Below are 13,161 nucleotides of genomic sequence, written 5' to 3' on the forward strand. Positions count from 1 at the left end.
CCCAGCTTCACTTCACTCAACTTCAGCTTTGTTTGCTACATGTTACACATATCCAATTGTATCATCTCACAACTTTACTCCCACTCACTCCGTCATTGAGAACATCATACAATCTCATCATCAACTCCCAACCAATGCCATCATCATGACCTCTCAAGCCTCATCATCCCACCCTCTCCCCCCTCCCCTCCATCTCACAATCCGCTTCACAACATCCTTCCCAGATCTCGAACTCGACATTCCCTCCCCCCAAACAACAACCGTCCTCGCTCTCAAACACCTCCTCCGCACACGACTATCATCCAAAAGTCGCCTACGCCTCATTCACCAAGGTCATATCCTCCCCGATGCCTCAGCGCTCAGCTCAGTCCTCAAACCACATCCTCCGCCGCCGCGCACCAATGATGATCCGAAGGGGAAAGGCAAGGCTGTCGAGGGTGCGAATTTGGCGCGGGTCTATGTTAATTGCTCCGTTGGTGATGAGTTGTCGAGCGAGGAGTTGAAGAAGGAAGAGGAGGAGGCGCTTAAGCCGCCGAAGGAAACGACTGGTGATGGTTCGAAACCTACGACTTCAACGAGGCCGCGACCACGGGGATTTGATCGATTGCTGCAGTCTGGCTTTTCGCCTTCAGAAATCGCAACACTGCGAACACAGTTTACTTCAATTCATACAGCGCGCTTCACACCAGATGCTATGCCATCCCCTGACACCCTGCGCAACATGGAAGACGCATGGATCGACAACAACGCTGAGGGCATCCCCTCCGGGTCCAATCCACTCGAGGACGAAAACTCCGGTATGGCTTCCGTACTCGAAATACTAATCAAAGCCATGATAGTCGGATTCTTCTTCCCGCTTGGAAGCCTGGCATGGCTAATGCGCCAGGAGGGTATCTGGAGTAAGAGATGGCAGATATTCGTTGGCTTTGGTGTTGTCTTTAGTCTTTTTATTGGTTTCATCATGGAGCTGTCTGGAGACCGGCCTTAGTAGAGCCTTGAAACGCTCCGGATGGTGCTCAGTGCTTCAACGGTGATATTATGTTTGGCTTGGGGGTATCGAGTTTTCAGGCGTTGACTTTGGGCGTTGTCATGCCAAAGCATGGGTTACAGCGGATGGGTGGCGTTATGGCTTTACACGTATTCTATATACTGCTCTTAAGGGCAGGAGAAACAGACAGAATACACAACAGCGATCAAACCCACGCATCTCGTTACTTGTCCTGGGTCTTAATCGGCTCCTAATAAGTGGTATGAATTCTGGTAAGCTCCATTACCTACAACCTCAACCGAAGCTTGAGTATGCATAACGAAGGCATCGCAATTTCTGTAACCTTCCATGCCGTATTCCTCGTATCTCCATCTCTATTAATTTATAAATCACTTTGACCAAGGTTCGCATAGGTTTATTCCTAATCCCTCGAGCTCAAAGTATACTACAACTCTTTTTTTCCACCCCAACACGCCAGACTCCCAAGCCGGTGAAACATATAGAAAAAATGCACATTACATGATATTTCCCCCGTTTTATAGGTACAGGCTCTGCGCGGCCACAATATCTCTGCGGATCTTGGATAAACTGTCCTCAAACTTCTTCGTTAGATCGTCGTTGCCCATGACCTTGGCGGCCTGGCCCATCTGACGAAGCAGCTCTTCTAGACGACGGAAGAGGCGGATCAGAGAGCCTTCGTAGACCTTTGTCATTTTGCTGGAGTGTGTTAGTAACCTTGCTGTAGTGAAATAAAAGGATGACTTACCAAATCTCAATGAAAGGACGTCCTTGGGCCCATGCGTAGACCGTCTCCATCAGCTGCCACTTGAGCTTCTGGATGTATTCCTCCTCGTTGACCTCAAGCTTGCATTCCTGGCTGACCTTGGCAATGATGCGAGCCTTGGCCTGAATCTCACGATAAGGTTTCGATAACTCCTCCTTGAGCTGGGTTGTTTCGATCTTCTCGTCAAAGATAAAACAACTCATGACGGCAGCACACATCTCAGGAGTAAGCTCGTTGAAGAATCTGTCAAAGAGCAATTCAGAGAGAAGCAACTCATGTCCTTCAGTGGAGGAAATCTCACAAGCAACGCGAGCCTTTAGCTGGACGACTTCAGAATCGTTAATAAAGCCGAGACGTCGCAGCACACGCTTGCGAGACTTGAGTTCGTCCATCTGAGCGATGCTGTACGCCTTGGCGATGGCCTTCTTGGTCTCCTTGACCTTCTCGGTGAGCTTGACCTTGGCGTGGTACTGGTCCCAGAGAGCAGGAAGAAGAGGCGAGAGGTGAAGAGGGTTAGCCAAAAGTCGGGACTCAAGGACTTCGATCTTGCGAAGGAGCTTCTTGAACGAGTCGTCGGTGATTTCCATGTTCTCGATGGGGTCCAGAACAGGCAGACCGTCGGGAAAGCGACGCTTGACCTCCATCAAAGACTTTGTGAGCGTCTCCTTTTCTGAATCATTTCTGAGGCCGTCCTTGGGCAGGAAAAGCCTAATTTGACTGATAGCCTTGATGCAGGTTAGAAGACAAGGGACAACAGCGAACTTGACGTCGTCGTCGTCATCGCCAAAAGGTTTGAGGCCAACGGGCATAGGGGCATCTTCCACAGGCTGAGTAGGATAGAAATCCGCGCTCGATCGGGAGATGGGAAGAAGCACGTCAATGACATGGGATTCCTGAGGGGCATAATCTAGTTCACCCATCTTGGGCGCGCGGCGAGGGGTTTGGTTGACGATAACACCCCAGCCAAAGTCGGTTCCGGTTCCAGTAATAGTCTCGTTCTCGTCCTTGGGGTTGTAGATCTGCACCAAGCGGCCTGGCTGCAGGTAAGAAAGACTGTAGTTGGGGTGCTGGATAACAGTGCGCATATCCTTAGTGTAAGCGCTGAGCTGCTGTCGAATCTGGTAGTAATCCTTGACCGTGGACTCGTCGGGGATGCTGGTGTTGTCGCGCTCCTGTTGTAACGACATCAACTCCTTCTCCAAAGAGGGGACGCTAGCCGCGTTCTGGAATTGATGGAAGCATCGCTCGAGCATGAATTCGGGAGAGATGGCTTCGATACGTAGAAGGTTGAGAATCATGTTGTAACCGAGGTAGAAAGCAGAGTTGAGTCGATCTTGGTGACCTGTAACAATCTCCTTGGCGGTATCGGGCTCAAGCTTGTCGTCAATCATCATGATGACAATACCTCGAGCATCAAGACCACGACGACCAGCACGTCCAGCCATCTGAATGTACTCGGATGAAGTGAGAGGGCGTCTCTTGACACCATCCCACTTGGTAACTTGGGTGAAAACAACAGTCTTGGCAGGCATGTTGAGACCGATGGAGAAGGTCTCAGTTGCGAAAAGAACCTTGATCAAAGACTCCTGGAAGAGAATCTCGATAGTCTCCTTGAGAATGGGCAGCAGACCAGAGTGATGAACGCCAATACCTCGCTCCAAAAGAGGCAACAAGTTGATAATCTGAGGAAGCTCTCGGTCTCCCTCTGACAAACTCTCAATGGCGCTGTTGAAAACCTTGCGGACCATGGCCTTCTCAGAATCGTCGTTGAAGCTGAGTGACGAAATGTTCATAGCCAGGTTCTCACACTCTCGCTTGCTAAAGTTGAAAACAATAACGGGGTTGAACTTCCTCTTGATAGTCATTCGAATAATCTTGGAGATATCCGAGCCACTGTCAGCGCCACCCTTGTCAGTCTTCTTGTTCTTGCCCCTTCCTTTCTGGCGAGCATTAGGATCATTAGGGTCAGCGCCCTTCTTTTCTTCAACCTCTTGCATGACCTTGTTGAAGTTCTGCTCATTGAAGTTGCTCTTCTCATCAACGATGAGACGAGCGCCAGTACCACCACAGGGGAAGAAGTAGTTCTGTAGGGGAGTAGGTCGGAAATCGGTATAAACAACGTGACAAGCTTGATGATGGATCTTGGCAATCCACTCGGCGAATTGGAAAGCGTTGGGGATGGTGGCAGAGAGGAAGACGTATCGGACCTTGTCGGGAAGCATGATGATGGTCTCTTCCCAAACGACACCTCTTATCTTGTCTCTCATGTAATGAATCTCATCAAACACAACCCAGGCGACTTCTCGCATAATCTCAGAACCGCGATACAACATAGATCGCAAAATCTCAGTCGTCATGACAAGACAGCTTGCTGTAGGGTTGATGGTAACATCACCAGTCATGAGACCAACATCTCCAAAGATGGCCTCGAAATCTCGGTACTTTTGGTTACTTAGAGCCTTGATGGGACTTGTGTAGATGACTCTTTGGTTGCGCTTCAAGCACTGCGCGACAGCATACTCAGCCACAACAGTCTTTCCGGCAGAAGTGTGCGCGGAAACAAGAACACTCTCCTCTCTCTCAATAGACGCCACGGAAAGACTCTGGAAAGGATCGAGCTTGAAGTTCCATGTTCGCGCGGGTTGCTCGGGGGCCTTGTGCTCGGAAAGGGGGACGTATTCGTAGTCTAGATCCGGAGGCAGGGCAACCTGATGCTGAATGTTGTGCGACAAAACAAGTGATGAATCCTGCTCTGTGAAAGTAGCGGCGCCAGCAACTTCTCTCGACTCGGCCGTCTGGAAGGTATCTGTCATGACAGGACCAACACCTTCCTCCTTCTTCCTCCGCTTGGACTCCTGCTGACTGGCGCTCTCCGAAGAATCTTCGTCGTCAGAAGAATCATCTCCGTCTTTTGAAGACTCGGTCTTGGCGTCCATGTCAACGTCCTCAGTTTTCACCACAGCATCGCCGTTCTCGCCGTTTATCGCGTTTGCCTTTCTCTTTTTCGTGTCACCCTTGCGATTCGGCACGTTCTCATCTTCGCTCGCGCTCGGGGCGTCCACCTTGCCCTCGAACACATCAAACATCTCATCCATGCTGGGCGGTGTTTTACCGCGATCGGCTTCCGATCGCTAGCTGCAGGAAAAAAGTGATCGAGATCGGGTGGCTGATTCGAGTCGCGTTCTAGTCCTTCGAGGAAAAATTTGGTATGTGAAAATTGAAAATGTTGCCTTTTCGTGTACGCAAGGCAGGCAGAAAAAGCTCGTCGAAAAAAATAGGCGTGAGCTTGTCGTCCAGTACAACACGAGCGAGGAATCGATCGATCGTCCCAATTCGTGGTACACGGGCCTAGGCGATTAAAAAAAGTTGGTTGATGGGAAGTGGGTTGCTTGCGGCAGAAAAAAAATCCCCCTGGACAAGCTGAGGGCGGTGAATGTCTACAGCGACCGGGAATAGCTAAGGTAAGTCAAGTGGACAGAAACTAAGCCCAGATCTGTTTGTTTGTAGAAATACGACTAGATTTACATTATCTCAGTGACTGCAGAGTATTTACTCTTCTACATTAGGCGGATAGTTCATGTAATATGTTAAAGAAATGCACACAGTTAAGGGTATCATCTTTACTTGCCGAGTCTCCCCTGCGGTTAGAACCGACGTCACCAAACTTACCATCCAATCACAGCCGATTGGAGATTCCATGTCAGCAAAGTACAAAGTATCTCCCCACGTGACCTACTAGCGTTTTGTTCTCCAAACCTCAGACCACCATCTCTGACCTCGGATGCTATCATCACTGACACATCCCCAAGCTTCCATCTCGCACTCTCCACTCCTCACCGTCAAGGTACGTCTACCCCCGAGCCATTGACCAGCTCACAACTCCCCTCCCAGCTCTCGCGAACCGAATTGACCCCTTCGCAGATGCTCTCCCGCGCCGCCGCCCGAACCACGACCTCTCTGGTCACCAAGCGAGGTTTCCAGACCACCCGCGCCCGCATGTCCTCGCCCTACCACTACCCCGAGGGCGCCTACAGCAACATCCCCTTCAACCCCCGAAGCAAGTGGTTCGGCCTTGGATACTGGACCTTCATGGCCACCGGCTTCTTCGCTCCCTTCGGCATCGCTGGTGCGTGGTTTCCTCCGTCCCGATGTTCTCCGACTCACGATGCTAACGAGCTGCGCAGTCTACCAGACCTACAAGCCCCAGTAAATTACTCGCCTGCGGATTGGATTTGCTGTTGTGTTGAAAGACTGGGAAGCCTCGAAGTGGAATGTGGTGTAAATATCCGAAATAGACATCAGTCATTCTCGACTCTTGATTCGAAATTTCATTTGTTCGACCATCAGCTATATCGAACCATACGTGAAAATACGGCCATGACAATCGCTAGCTATGCAGTTCCCAGCCAACCGGATCTGTATATACAGAACTCTAGAGCCCCGGGGTATTATTCTAAGTTAAAGTACATGGTAGTACAAAATCTACTGTTACATCATAATCTCGTTCCATCTTTTTTATATCTTCGATACGACGGGCCGTCCCATTGACCAGTCGACGATTTCATGTCTGCGCCGTCAAGGATGGTCTGAAGTATAGACTCGATGAACGGCTGTCGGTCCAGCGGAATGTCCCAGCGCTTTTCCATCTGATCATACACTTCAATAACGGTCTCATTTGAGCCGCACTTCTTGGCAGCTCGCAAGGCCCAGATGACCAACCACCTGTCGATGGTAAACCCTCTTATGCTTTCGTCTCGTGCTTGGTACATTGCCTTCAACACTCCCTCTAGCCGCTGCTCACTCCATTCAGAGCCAGTAAAGCCACCATGGGAGTAGAATCCTTTGAATAGGGACAAGAAGATCGTCGCGTGGATGGGAATCCTGAGGAACTTCATCTCGTCAAGAAATTGCGCCACCTTGGCCAAGTCTCCAACTTTGACCGAGTAGTGCTCGACGAAAAGTTTGTACGTGTGAAGGTTTGGTGAGAGTTGCATTTGCTTCTGCAACGGCTGTTGAAGCTCGGGATGCTTCTTACCAATTCTCGTAAACATCATCAACACCTTGGTAATGACCCGACCCATCCCGTAGTCCCTATCCGGGATATTGGGCGCCATTTCGTGACCGGACTTCATCCTCTCATATGTCAACTCAGCCGCTGACTCCTCGCCACATCGCAACAGGCCCGATATTACACAATTGAGCACGACAGTGTCAATCATTTCACTAGCCTCAACCATGTCTTTGTAGGCCGCTCGAATCCCATTCGAGTCCGACTTGAGTCCGAAATAGTGTATCAGACTAACGTGGTGGTATCGGTTGTACTGATAACCTCGGCTTTCCATCTCGTTGTAGATCATGTCCGCGAGAGCAAAATTTCCGGTTTTTGAGGCAGCATCAAAAAGAATGTTGAACGTAACTTCGTTTCCTTTGACATCGGGTGATCGCTCCATCTCCTGCCACAACCTCAAAGCAGTATCCATCTCGGTCGTCGTTACGCGAGCTGTATATTTTGTTGCAAAAGCCAAGGCATAGTTCCAATGAGTCCGTCGCAGCGTCAATCCTGCGGTTTTGACATCAGCGATCAGCGCAAAGTAACGCAGCATCGACTCTGAGTTTCGCTTCGGAGGTAACCCCATAATCTTCAATAACCTATTCCGCCATGGCCAGGTGAGATACAACATCCTTGGTTCTGGAAGCTGAAGATACAGGTCGTATATAGGGTCGAGGGTTGCTCGGTATGGGTGGCGGAGCTTGTACGATATGGCTTTGCATAATTTTGCGATCAACTTTTTCGTCTCTTCATCGGCCTTGAAGGTCTCATCCTCCGTCGGATATTCAACATCTCTTTTGTTTTCCGACACTTGAACTCTCTGGCCGTCGGCGGGGGCATAACCCCTTCGGTATGGATCCCGATAGTACTCCAAGTGCTCTTCAACCGTTCCCGCATCTGCCTGTGGCACAAGGGCCATGAGGTGTCGAGGATCGTGACCATACTGGGTATGGAATCTCTGATTTATCGGAGGTATCGGTGCGGCGGCAGCGGAAGCGGTGCTATAATTGTTCAGGACAGGTCGGGAGCGACGGCAAGGCAAGGCACGTCGAGCCTCGGTAGCGGGCGAAAAGGTCGAGAGAAGCCATAGTGAGCTTTTGGAACAAGAGGACGGGGATCTCGAGTTTAATCTTCTCCTTTGCGTCTCTTTTCCAACCTCTCTCACAGTGCAGAGACTCCTCCTTGTGGTAGTAACCCCAAAACTGGCCGACGGTCGGTTCGAAAGCACCGCACAGAGGGAGCCGTCTAATCGACTAGAGACTTTCATGAGCTCCTCCTCATGATGCTGCGACTTCTGATTCGTAGCCGGAGCGATATTTTGTCTCGAACTGTAGATTGAACAAGAAAATGGCACTGAGAAAGAAATCGGATCGGCAATCTCTCTCAGGAAGAGCTAATGCCAGCGGAAGTTGAGACGGGAGGCTTGTTCTTGTAAGTGGGACCTTTTGGAGATGTTTTTTGCTGCACTGTCATTCGCGCTGAGCTGTGGGGAGATACCCCAGATGAAGGGTGAAAATAAAAGCGGCACTGTATCGTATAAGATGTAAGCGATAAGCAAAGAAAGGTGAGAGAGTTCATGAGTGCACAAGATAATTATTTAATTTCAAATAGTACCATATCTTAAGCTATTATAAATTAACGTAAGTGCTGTTGTATGTTCTATCTAGAAGTAATATTTGAGTATGAGCTTATAATTCCACCCTGATGGTGTCTGATCTTTATTGTCAACATGCCACCCGGCGTTAAGATTTACCGATGCATCTCCAAAATTTCCACTCATCACCACGACATTGCGGCTCAAGCCAGGTCCCGCGTGGCATTACTCCCAATCAGAGCGTCAATTGCTACCGTAAGGCCGCCTCCCTTAACATCGCCATACCCAATTGAAGCCCTACTGACACCGCCGCAGAATAGACCATGGGAGGCAGACAGATCCGACCCGCAAGGGTCCTACAAACAGTCACCGAAGAGCTCAACCACACCGTCCTCGGAGGCAAATCCATCCCCACGCCGCCATGGTACAACATCATGCAATCCGTCCCTCCTGCCGAGACACTCGTTCGAAACGTCACCCCCCGCATAAGGGGCCCGACATCCAGAGTGACAAAGCCAAAGAACCTCTATCGACCTCAAGAGATAGTGTATATTGAGGATAGGCTGCGGGCAACGTTCTATCGAGATCATCCTTGGGAGTTGGCGAGACCTCGTGTTATTCTTGAGTCGGACGGAAAGGATTACCAGCACTGCGATTGGAGCAAGGGTTTGAAACAGCCTAATATTCCCTTAACGGGTGAATGGCAAGTTTGCTCTGGATCTGTGGTCTGATAGGGATCAAGCTAACATTGTTCTAGTGTTGTTCAACGACAATTATGGTTGATGGAGAACGAGAAACTCGAGAAGCGAAAGGCATACGATATCACACGCCGCGAATTCTACCGTCTACGTCAAGAAGAGGAGATCGAGAAGCGAGTGGCCCTCGAGGAAGCCAAGCACGTGGGCGCCTACTTTGGCAAGTCCCGCATTGATGTATCGCACCATCTCGAGGACCGAGAGTTTGAGAACTGGAAGATCTGGGCTGGAAAGGAGACGGAGCGACAAGAGGCGAGTCGCAACTCGGAAATTGAGGACTTTGGTCTTGATGAGGCGGAGGAGGATATCGCAGAGGATGCAGAGCCAGAGGAAAAGGCCGAGGCTGCTGAGGGCAAGAAATCACCTTGATAGCATTATTTCAGGGAGGGCGGATGATACCCGTCATGTACACAAACCATGTAACCTTTATTGTCTGTATCAAAAAGCAGAAACGCATATTCCAAGAGATTCTTGGATTGGGGTCTCAACCCATCATCTTATCATCTGTTGATGAGACATCAGGTCGTCTAGCGTTGAAGACCATCTCGCCACAGTTTCTAAGTCCATACTTATCAGCAACTTCTTGGTGCTGTACCAAAACGTCCGCGATGCCAGTGTAGTAGAAGAGTTTGCCCGTGAGGCTCAAGGTGCTGATACGTGCCCAAGACTCGATGTAGATGAAGTGCATTGAGTTCTCGGGTATCTTGCCCAGTAGCTTGAGAAGATGCACTGCCAGGCCGACAAAGAAGCCAGTCGCCGGTCCGTTGGAGTAGATACAGGTGGGATATGCAAGCTCGGCGCCATTGATCTTGGGTGGCGGAGTCAACAGAGCCGGGAAGATGCTGACCATGCTGAGAAAGGCCGTGAAAGGGGTAGTCAGGAGTGATTGGTGAACGTGGCGTGCACGAGTGACGGTGAAAACGTCGTATGCTCCTGGGTTTGTTCCCTCCGCAGCACACAGTGTCTTCAGGTCTGCTTCGTAATCTTCAAGATGATCCTCCGACATGGTATCTCCAGAAGAGACTATATACCGTCGATGAAAACCATCAAAATTGCAGAAGCCATCATCCATCATCTAGGGAACGTGAGCTGGGTCTAGACCGTCGTGAGACAGGGAAAAAATACCAAAAGCATCTCCTTCGTGTGACCACCACTACCCATGACAAACGCTGAATAGCCATAAGGAGTGCGACGTTGGTTCACAGAAGACAGTTCTCTGCTCACTGTTCTGCGGCGCCGCTTGACCAGTCGAATATGAAGAGCCTTGGTTTTGTCAGTGTGAGGTTGGGTTTCGGTGGTGGATTTGGCTTACAGAGAATACAATGAGAAGGGTGACGATGTAGATGGACATGGCAAAGAGAAATGCCACGAGCGGTCGGGGCGCGGCAAGGGAGCCCATCGCAAGCCCTACGCCTGCGGCGACGATAAGCATCACCATGTTTGCGTTGAGCACTCCTGATGGTAGATGCTCGTATGGTGAAGTGAGAGGTTGAGGTTGATCTTGACAGGTGGGCCTTTAGGTATTTTCGCGTCTGAGTCCAAATTCATGTAGGTGTTAAATCAAGAGACCAAAATAAAATCTCTGAAAGGTAAAGAATTTAGGAGCTTAAATGAATGAACGGACTTTGTTTTCGCCTCTTTTTTTTTTTTTTTTCATTTGTCGTGCAACTGGCACTGGCACTTTTGGAGGTGATGAGGTTGACAGTGTAAGTTGCTGGTGCCACTGGCAGCACAGCAGCCATCCCATCTAATGAAAGAGACTGAGGTATGTATTAGTTAAAATGCATACGGGCACACCAAAAACAACTAGCCATATGCAGTGCCATTGAATATCAAGCACTGTAAATCTTTCATGACCTCAGAATAAAATCTATAGCTGTCACTACTACAAAGAATGGACTCATGAAGTTGCTGAACTGACTTACCATTGAATTGAACTACCCTGGATCAACCATTCAAGGTTCAATCTTGCTGAGCTACATCCCTTCATCTTCATATAAGCCAGTGTAATTCCAGAGCACATCTTTACCAGATCATCTGATAGCCGCTGCTTTAAAAAAAACAAGCAAGAGAAAAAAGACGCCCAAAACTTTTGAGTCCAGATGTGTATCCTCATTACAACGTTCTCTTCAACACAGCCCTTTCAGCAACCATCAAGCAAGAGTCCAACTGTCACTTGACAGTCGAACCATTCCAGTACTCAAACACTTCAGAAGAAGCGACGTTTCTTCTTGGGAATAACCTCGTCTTCAGGCACTTGCCCTCCAACAAGTCTCCTCATCGCCTCTCTTCCGGAGTCATCAATAACCTCCTTCATCCCTTCACCAGTCGCAGCCGAGCATTCGATGTACTTATGTGCTCCAATTCGAGTGGCCTGCCAGGTTGCCTAAACAGGTCAGAACGTAATTAATCTATAGAATGGATCTGGGGGACCTACCTCTGATGAGCAGATGCAGCAAGTCGGATACGCCAACAGTCCAGAGGACGAGAACGCAGAACCAGTTTGATGATCTTCCAAAAAGCACTGATCGCGAAGATCCTTCTTTAAGCCGACGAGATACAGCAATGGCGCAAAACTTGCAGATTTGGTGAAGCCTTGGCTCGAAGCGTGATGCCACTACTCAATTAGTTTTGTTTCGTGAACAGCGGAATGCTGAGCTTACCCATTGGATGATGGTGTACATGGATATCTTATCCGAGATGTCGAAGCAGAGAAACACAGCGTCCCATTCGATGTAGGTCAACCTTTCGACAACGTTCAGGTCCGGTACGCCAGAGGTGTCCTATAACTCCATGCGCACAGGCTGATTGTGGTAGATTCGTTCGTTGACGTAGGTCTCATATAAAGGGCGAGAGAATGCACTGGACTATACAATTTCAGCATTAACTCACTCGAGTTGGCTCTTAACTCACATCAGGAAAGTATCCATAGCGAGATCGACTGTCCAATATTAGCGGATACAATAACGCAAACCTTTGGAAACTCACAATAGCAAAGACGTCTGACCCGCGGCCTTACTCCCAACGAACAAAAAGTTCAAACGGACAGGATCCCTCGGAATCTCCTCCGGCTCCTTTCTCTTCCTCTTGCGAGTAAGCAAGCTCAGCAAACTCCTTCGCTTCCCCTCCGCGCGTCGTTGCATCATGCTTGAAGCAGGTCGAGGAGAAGAAGGTGTAGAACTACGTCCGAACATAGGCGTAGCAGCACGGAAGAAGCCCAATCGCGTAGAAGGCCTAGCCTCAGGCGGAGAAACATCACGAAATGTCTGTGACAAGGTTAATATTGCAGAGAGGAGGATTGCCAGGGGGAGATGTACGAGGCGTGTGGGGGGTCGTTCGTCGAAGTGGTCTCCTTCGAAGGGATCGTCGCGGTCCATACGGCTTGGAACGCGTTGACGCCATGAGTCTATGCGCTCTTGGGGCATCATGCTGAGGAGTGACATTGGAATGAGGAGGAATGAAGTTGCTAGAGCTTGGTTGTCAAAAAGGACGGAGTTGCAACGCTTGGAAAAGAGTGAAGGTGAAGGTGAAGAGAGGGAACCGAAAGAAAGAGGCTGTATTAATAAATGAAGATGTGCATTGATAAGAAGTGATGTATGTCAATCACACGTGAGATGAAAGTGGTGATGCATGCAGCCTTAGCTTGCACTGGCAGACAGCCGTCAACCCTTCAATCCACACCACGCCACATCACAGACCACAATCTCAGCTGAACCAGTAAATCATCCATATCTTATTGCTTCATCATCTACTCAAAGAACTCGGCCGCATTAGCAATATAAGCCCTCCTCAACCTCTCCTTATCAACCCCCAGCAAATCCCCCGGAAACCACTCCTCCAACCGTCCCCCCGGTCTCCCAACACCCTCTACCAACTTCTCCCCCTCCTTACCAAGAACCATAACCGCCAACGCCGTCCCGCAAAGCCAAGCATACACCATCCCCTCGCCACAGAACCCAGCAGCCATCCACTCCCCTAAGCCTTTCGACC

The 13,161-nt window shown here is 49.6% G+C and overlaps 7 protein-coding genes across 7 annotated transcripts; 3 read left to right on the forward strand and 4 right to left on the reverse strand.

Moving 5' to 3' along the window:
• Positions 1–145: 145 nt before the first annotated feature.
• Positions 146–988, forward strand: FTJAE_14100 (uncharacterized protein; the record flags this gene model as incomplete). Its single annotated transcript, XM_037347306.1, has 1 exon — positions 146–988. One exon carries the CDS (start codon positions 146–148, stop codon positions 986–988), a length of 843 nt encoding a protein of 280 aa, XP_037198879.1.
• Positions 989–1,524: 536 nt separating this feature from the next.
• Positions 1,525–4,867, reverse strand: FTJAE_14101 (atp-dependent rna helicase dob1; the record flags this gene model as incomplete). The annotated part of the gene is made up of 2 exons (XM_037347307.1): positions 1,525–1,705; positions 1,755–4,867. The coding sequence occupies 2 exons, from the start codon at positions 4,865–4,867 to the stop codon at positions 1,525–1,527; spliced, it is 3,294 nt and encodes a 1,097-aa protein (XP_037198880.1).
• Positions 4,868–5,693: 826 nt separating this feature from the next.
• On the forward strand, positions 5,694–5,982 carry FTJAE_14102 (elongator complex 1; the record flags this gene model as incomplete). The annotated part of the gene is made up of 2 exons (XM_037347308.1): positions 5,694–5,898; positions 5,957–5,982. The coding sequence occupies 2 exons, from the start codon at positions 5,694–5,696 to the stop codon at positions 5,980–5,982; spliced, it is 231 nt and encodes a 76-aa protein (XP_037198881.1).
• Positions 5,983–6,265: 283 nt separating this feature from the next.
• Positions 6,266–7,910, reverse strand: FTJAE_14103 (uncharacterized protein; the record flags this gene model as incomplete). Its single annotated transcript, XM_037347309.1, has 2 exons — positions 6,266–7,823; positions 7,870–7,910. The coding sequence occupies 2 exons, from the start codon at positions 7,908–7,910 to the stop codon at positions 6,266–6,268; spliced, it is 1,599 nt and encodes a 532-aa protein (XP_037198882.1).
• An 829-nt stretch (positions 7,911–8,739) lies between these two features.
• On the forward strand, positions 8,740–9,540 carry FTJAE_14104 (ribosomal S25 mitochondrial; the record flags this gene model as incomplete). Its single annotated transcript, XM_037347310.1, has 2 exons — positions 8,740–8,963; positions 9,174–9,540. 2 exons carry the CDS (start codon positions 8,740–8,742, stop codon positions 9,538–9,540), a joined length of 591 nt encoding a protein of 196 aa, XP_037198883.1.
• A 115-nt stretch (positions 9,541–9,655) lies between these two features.
• On the reverse strand, positions 9,656–10,609 carry FTJAE_14105 (UDP-n-acetylglucosamine transferase subunit alg14; the record flags this gene model as incomplete). Its single annotated transcript, XM_037347311.1, has 3 exons — positions 9,656–10,246; positions 10,297–10,434; positions 10,484–10,609. The coding sequence occupies 3 exons, from the start codon at positions 10,607–10,609 to the stop codon at positions 9,656–9,658; spliced, it is 855 nt and encodes a 284-aa protein (XP_037198884.1).
• Positions 10,610–11,380: 771 nt separating this feature from the next.
• On the reverse strand, positions 11,381–12,599 carry FTJAE_14106 (GTPase Rho; the record flags this gene model as incomplete). Its single annotated transcript, XM_037347312.1, has 5 exons — positions 11,381–11,557; positions 11,609–11,788; positions 11,835–11,954; positions 12,085–12,112; positions 12,160–12,599. 5 exons carry the CDS (start codon positions 12,597–12,599, stop codon positions 11,381–11,383), a joined length of 945 nt encoding a protein of 314 aa, XP_037198885.1.
• Between the last annotated feature and the right edge of the window lie 562 nt (positions 12,600–13,161).

This window comes from Fusarium tjaetaba, assembly GCF_013396195.1.
Source record: "Fusarium tjaetaba strain NRRL 66243 chromosome Unknown NRRL66243_c0000548, whole genome shotgun sequence".
NCBI classification, from domain to species: Eukaryota; Fungi; Ascomycota; class Sordariomycetes; order Hypocreales; family Nectriaceae; genus Fusarium; species Fusarium tjaetaba.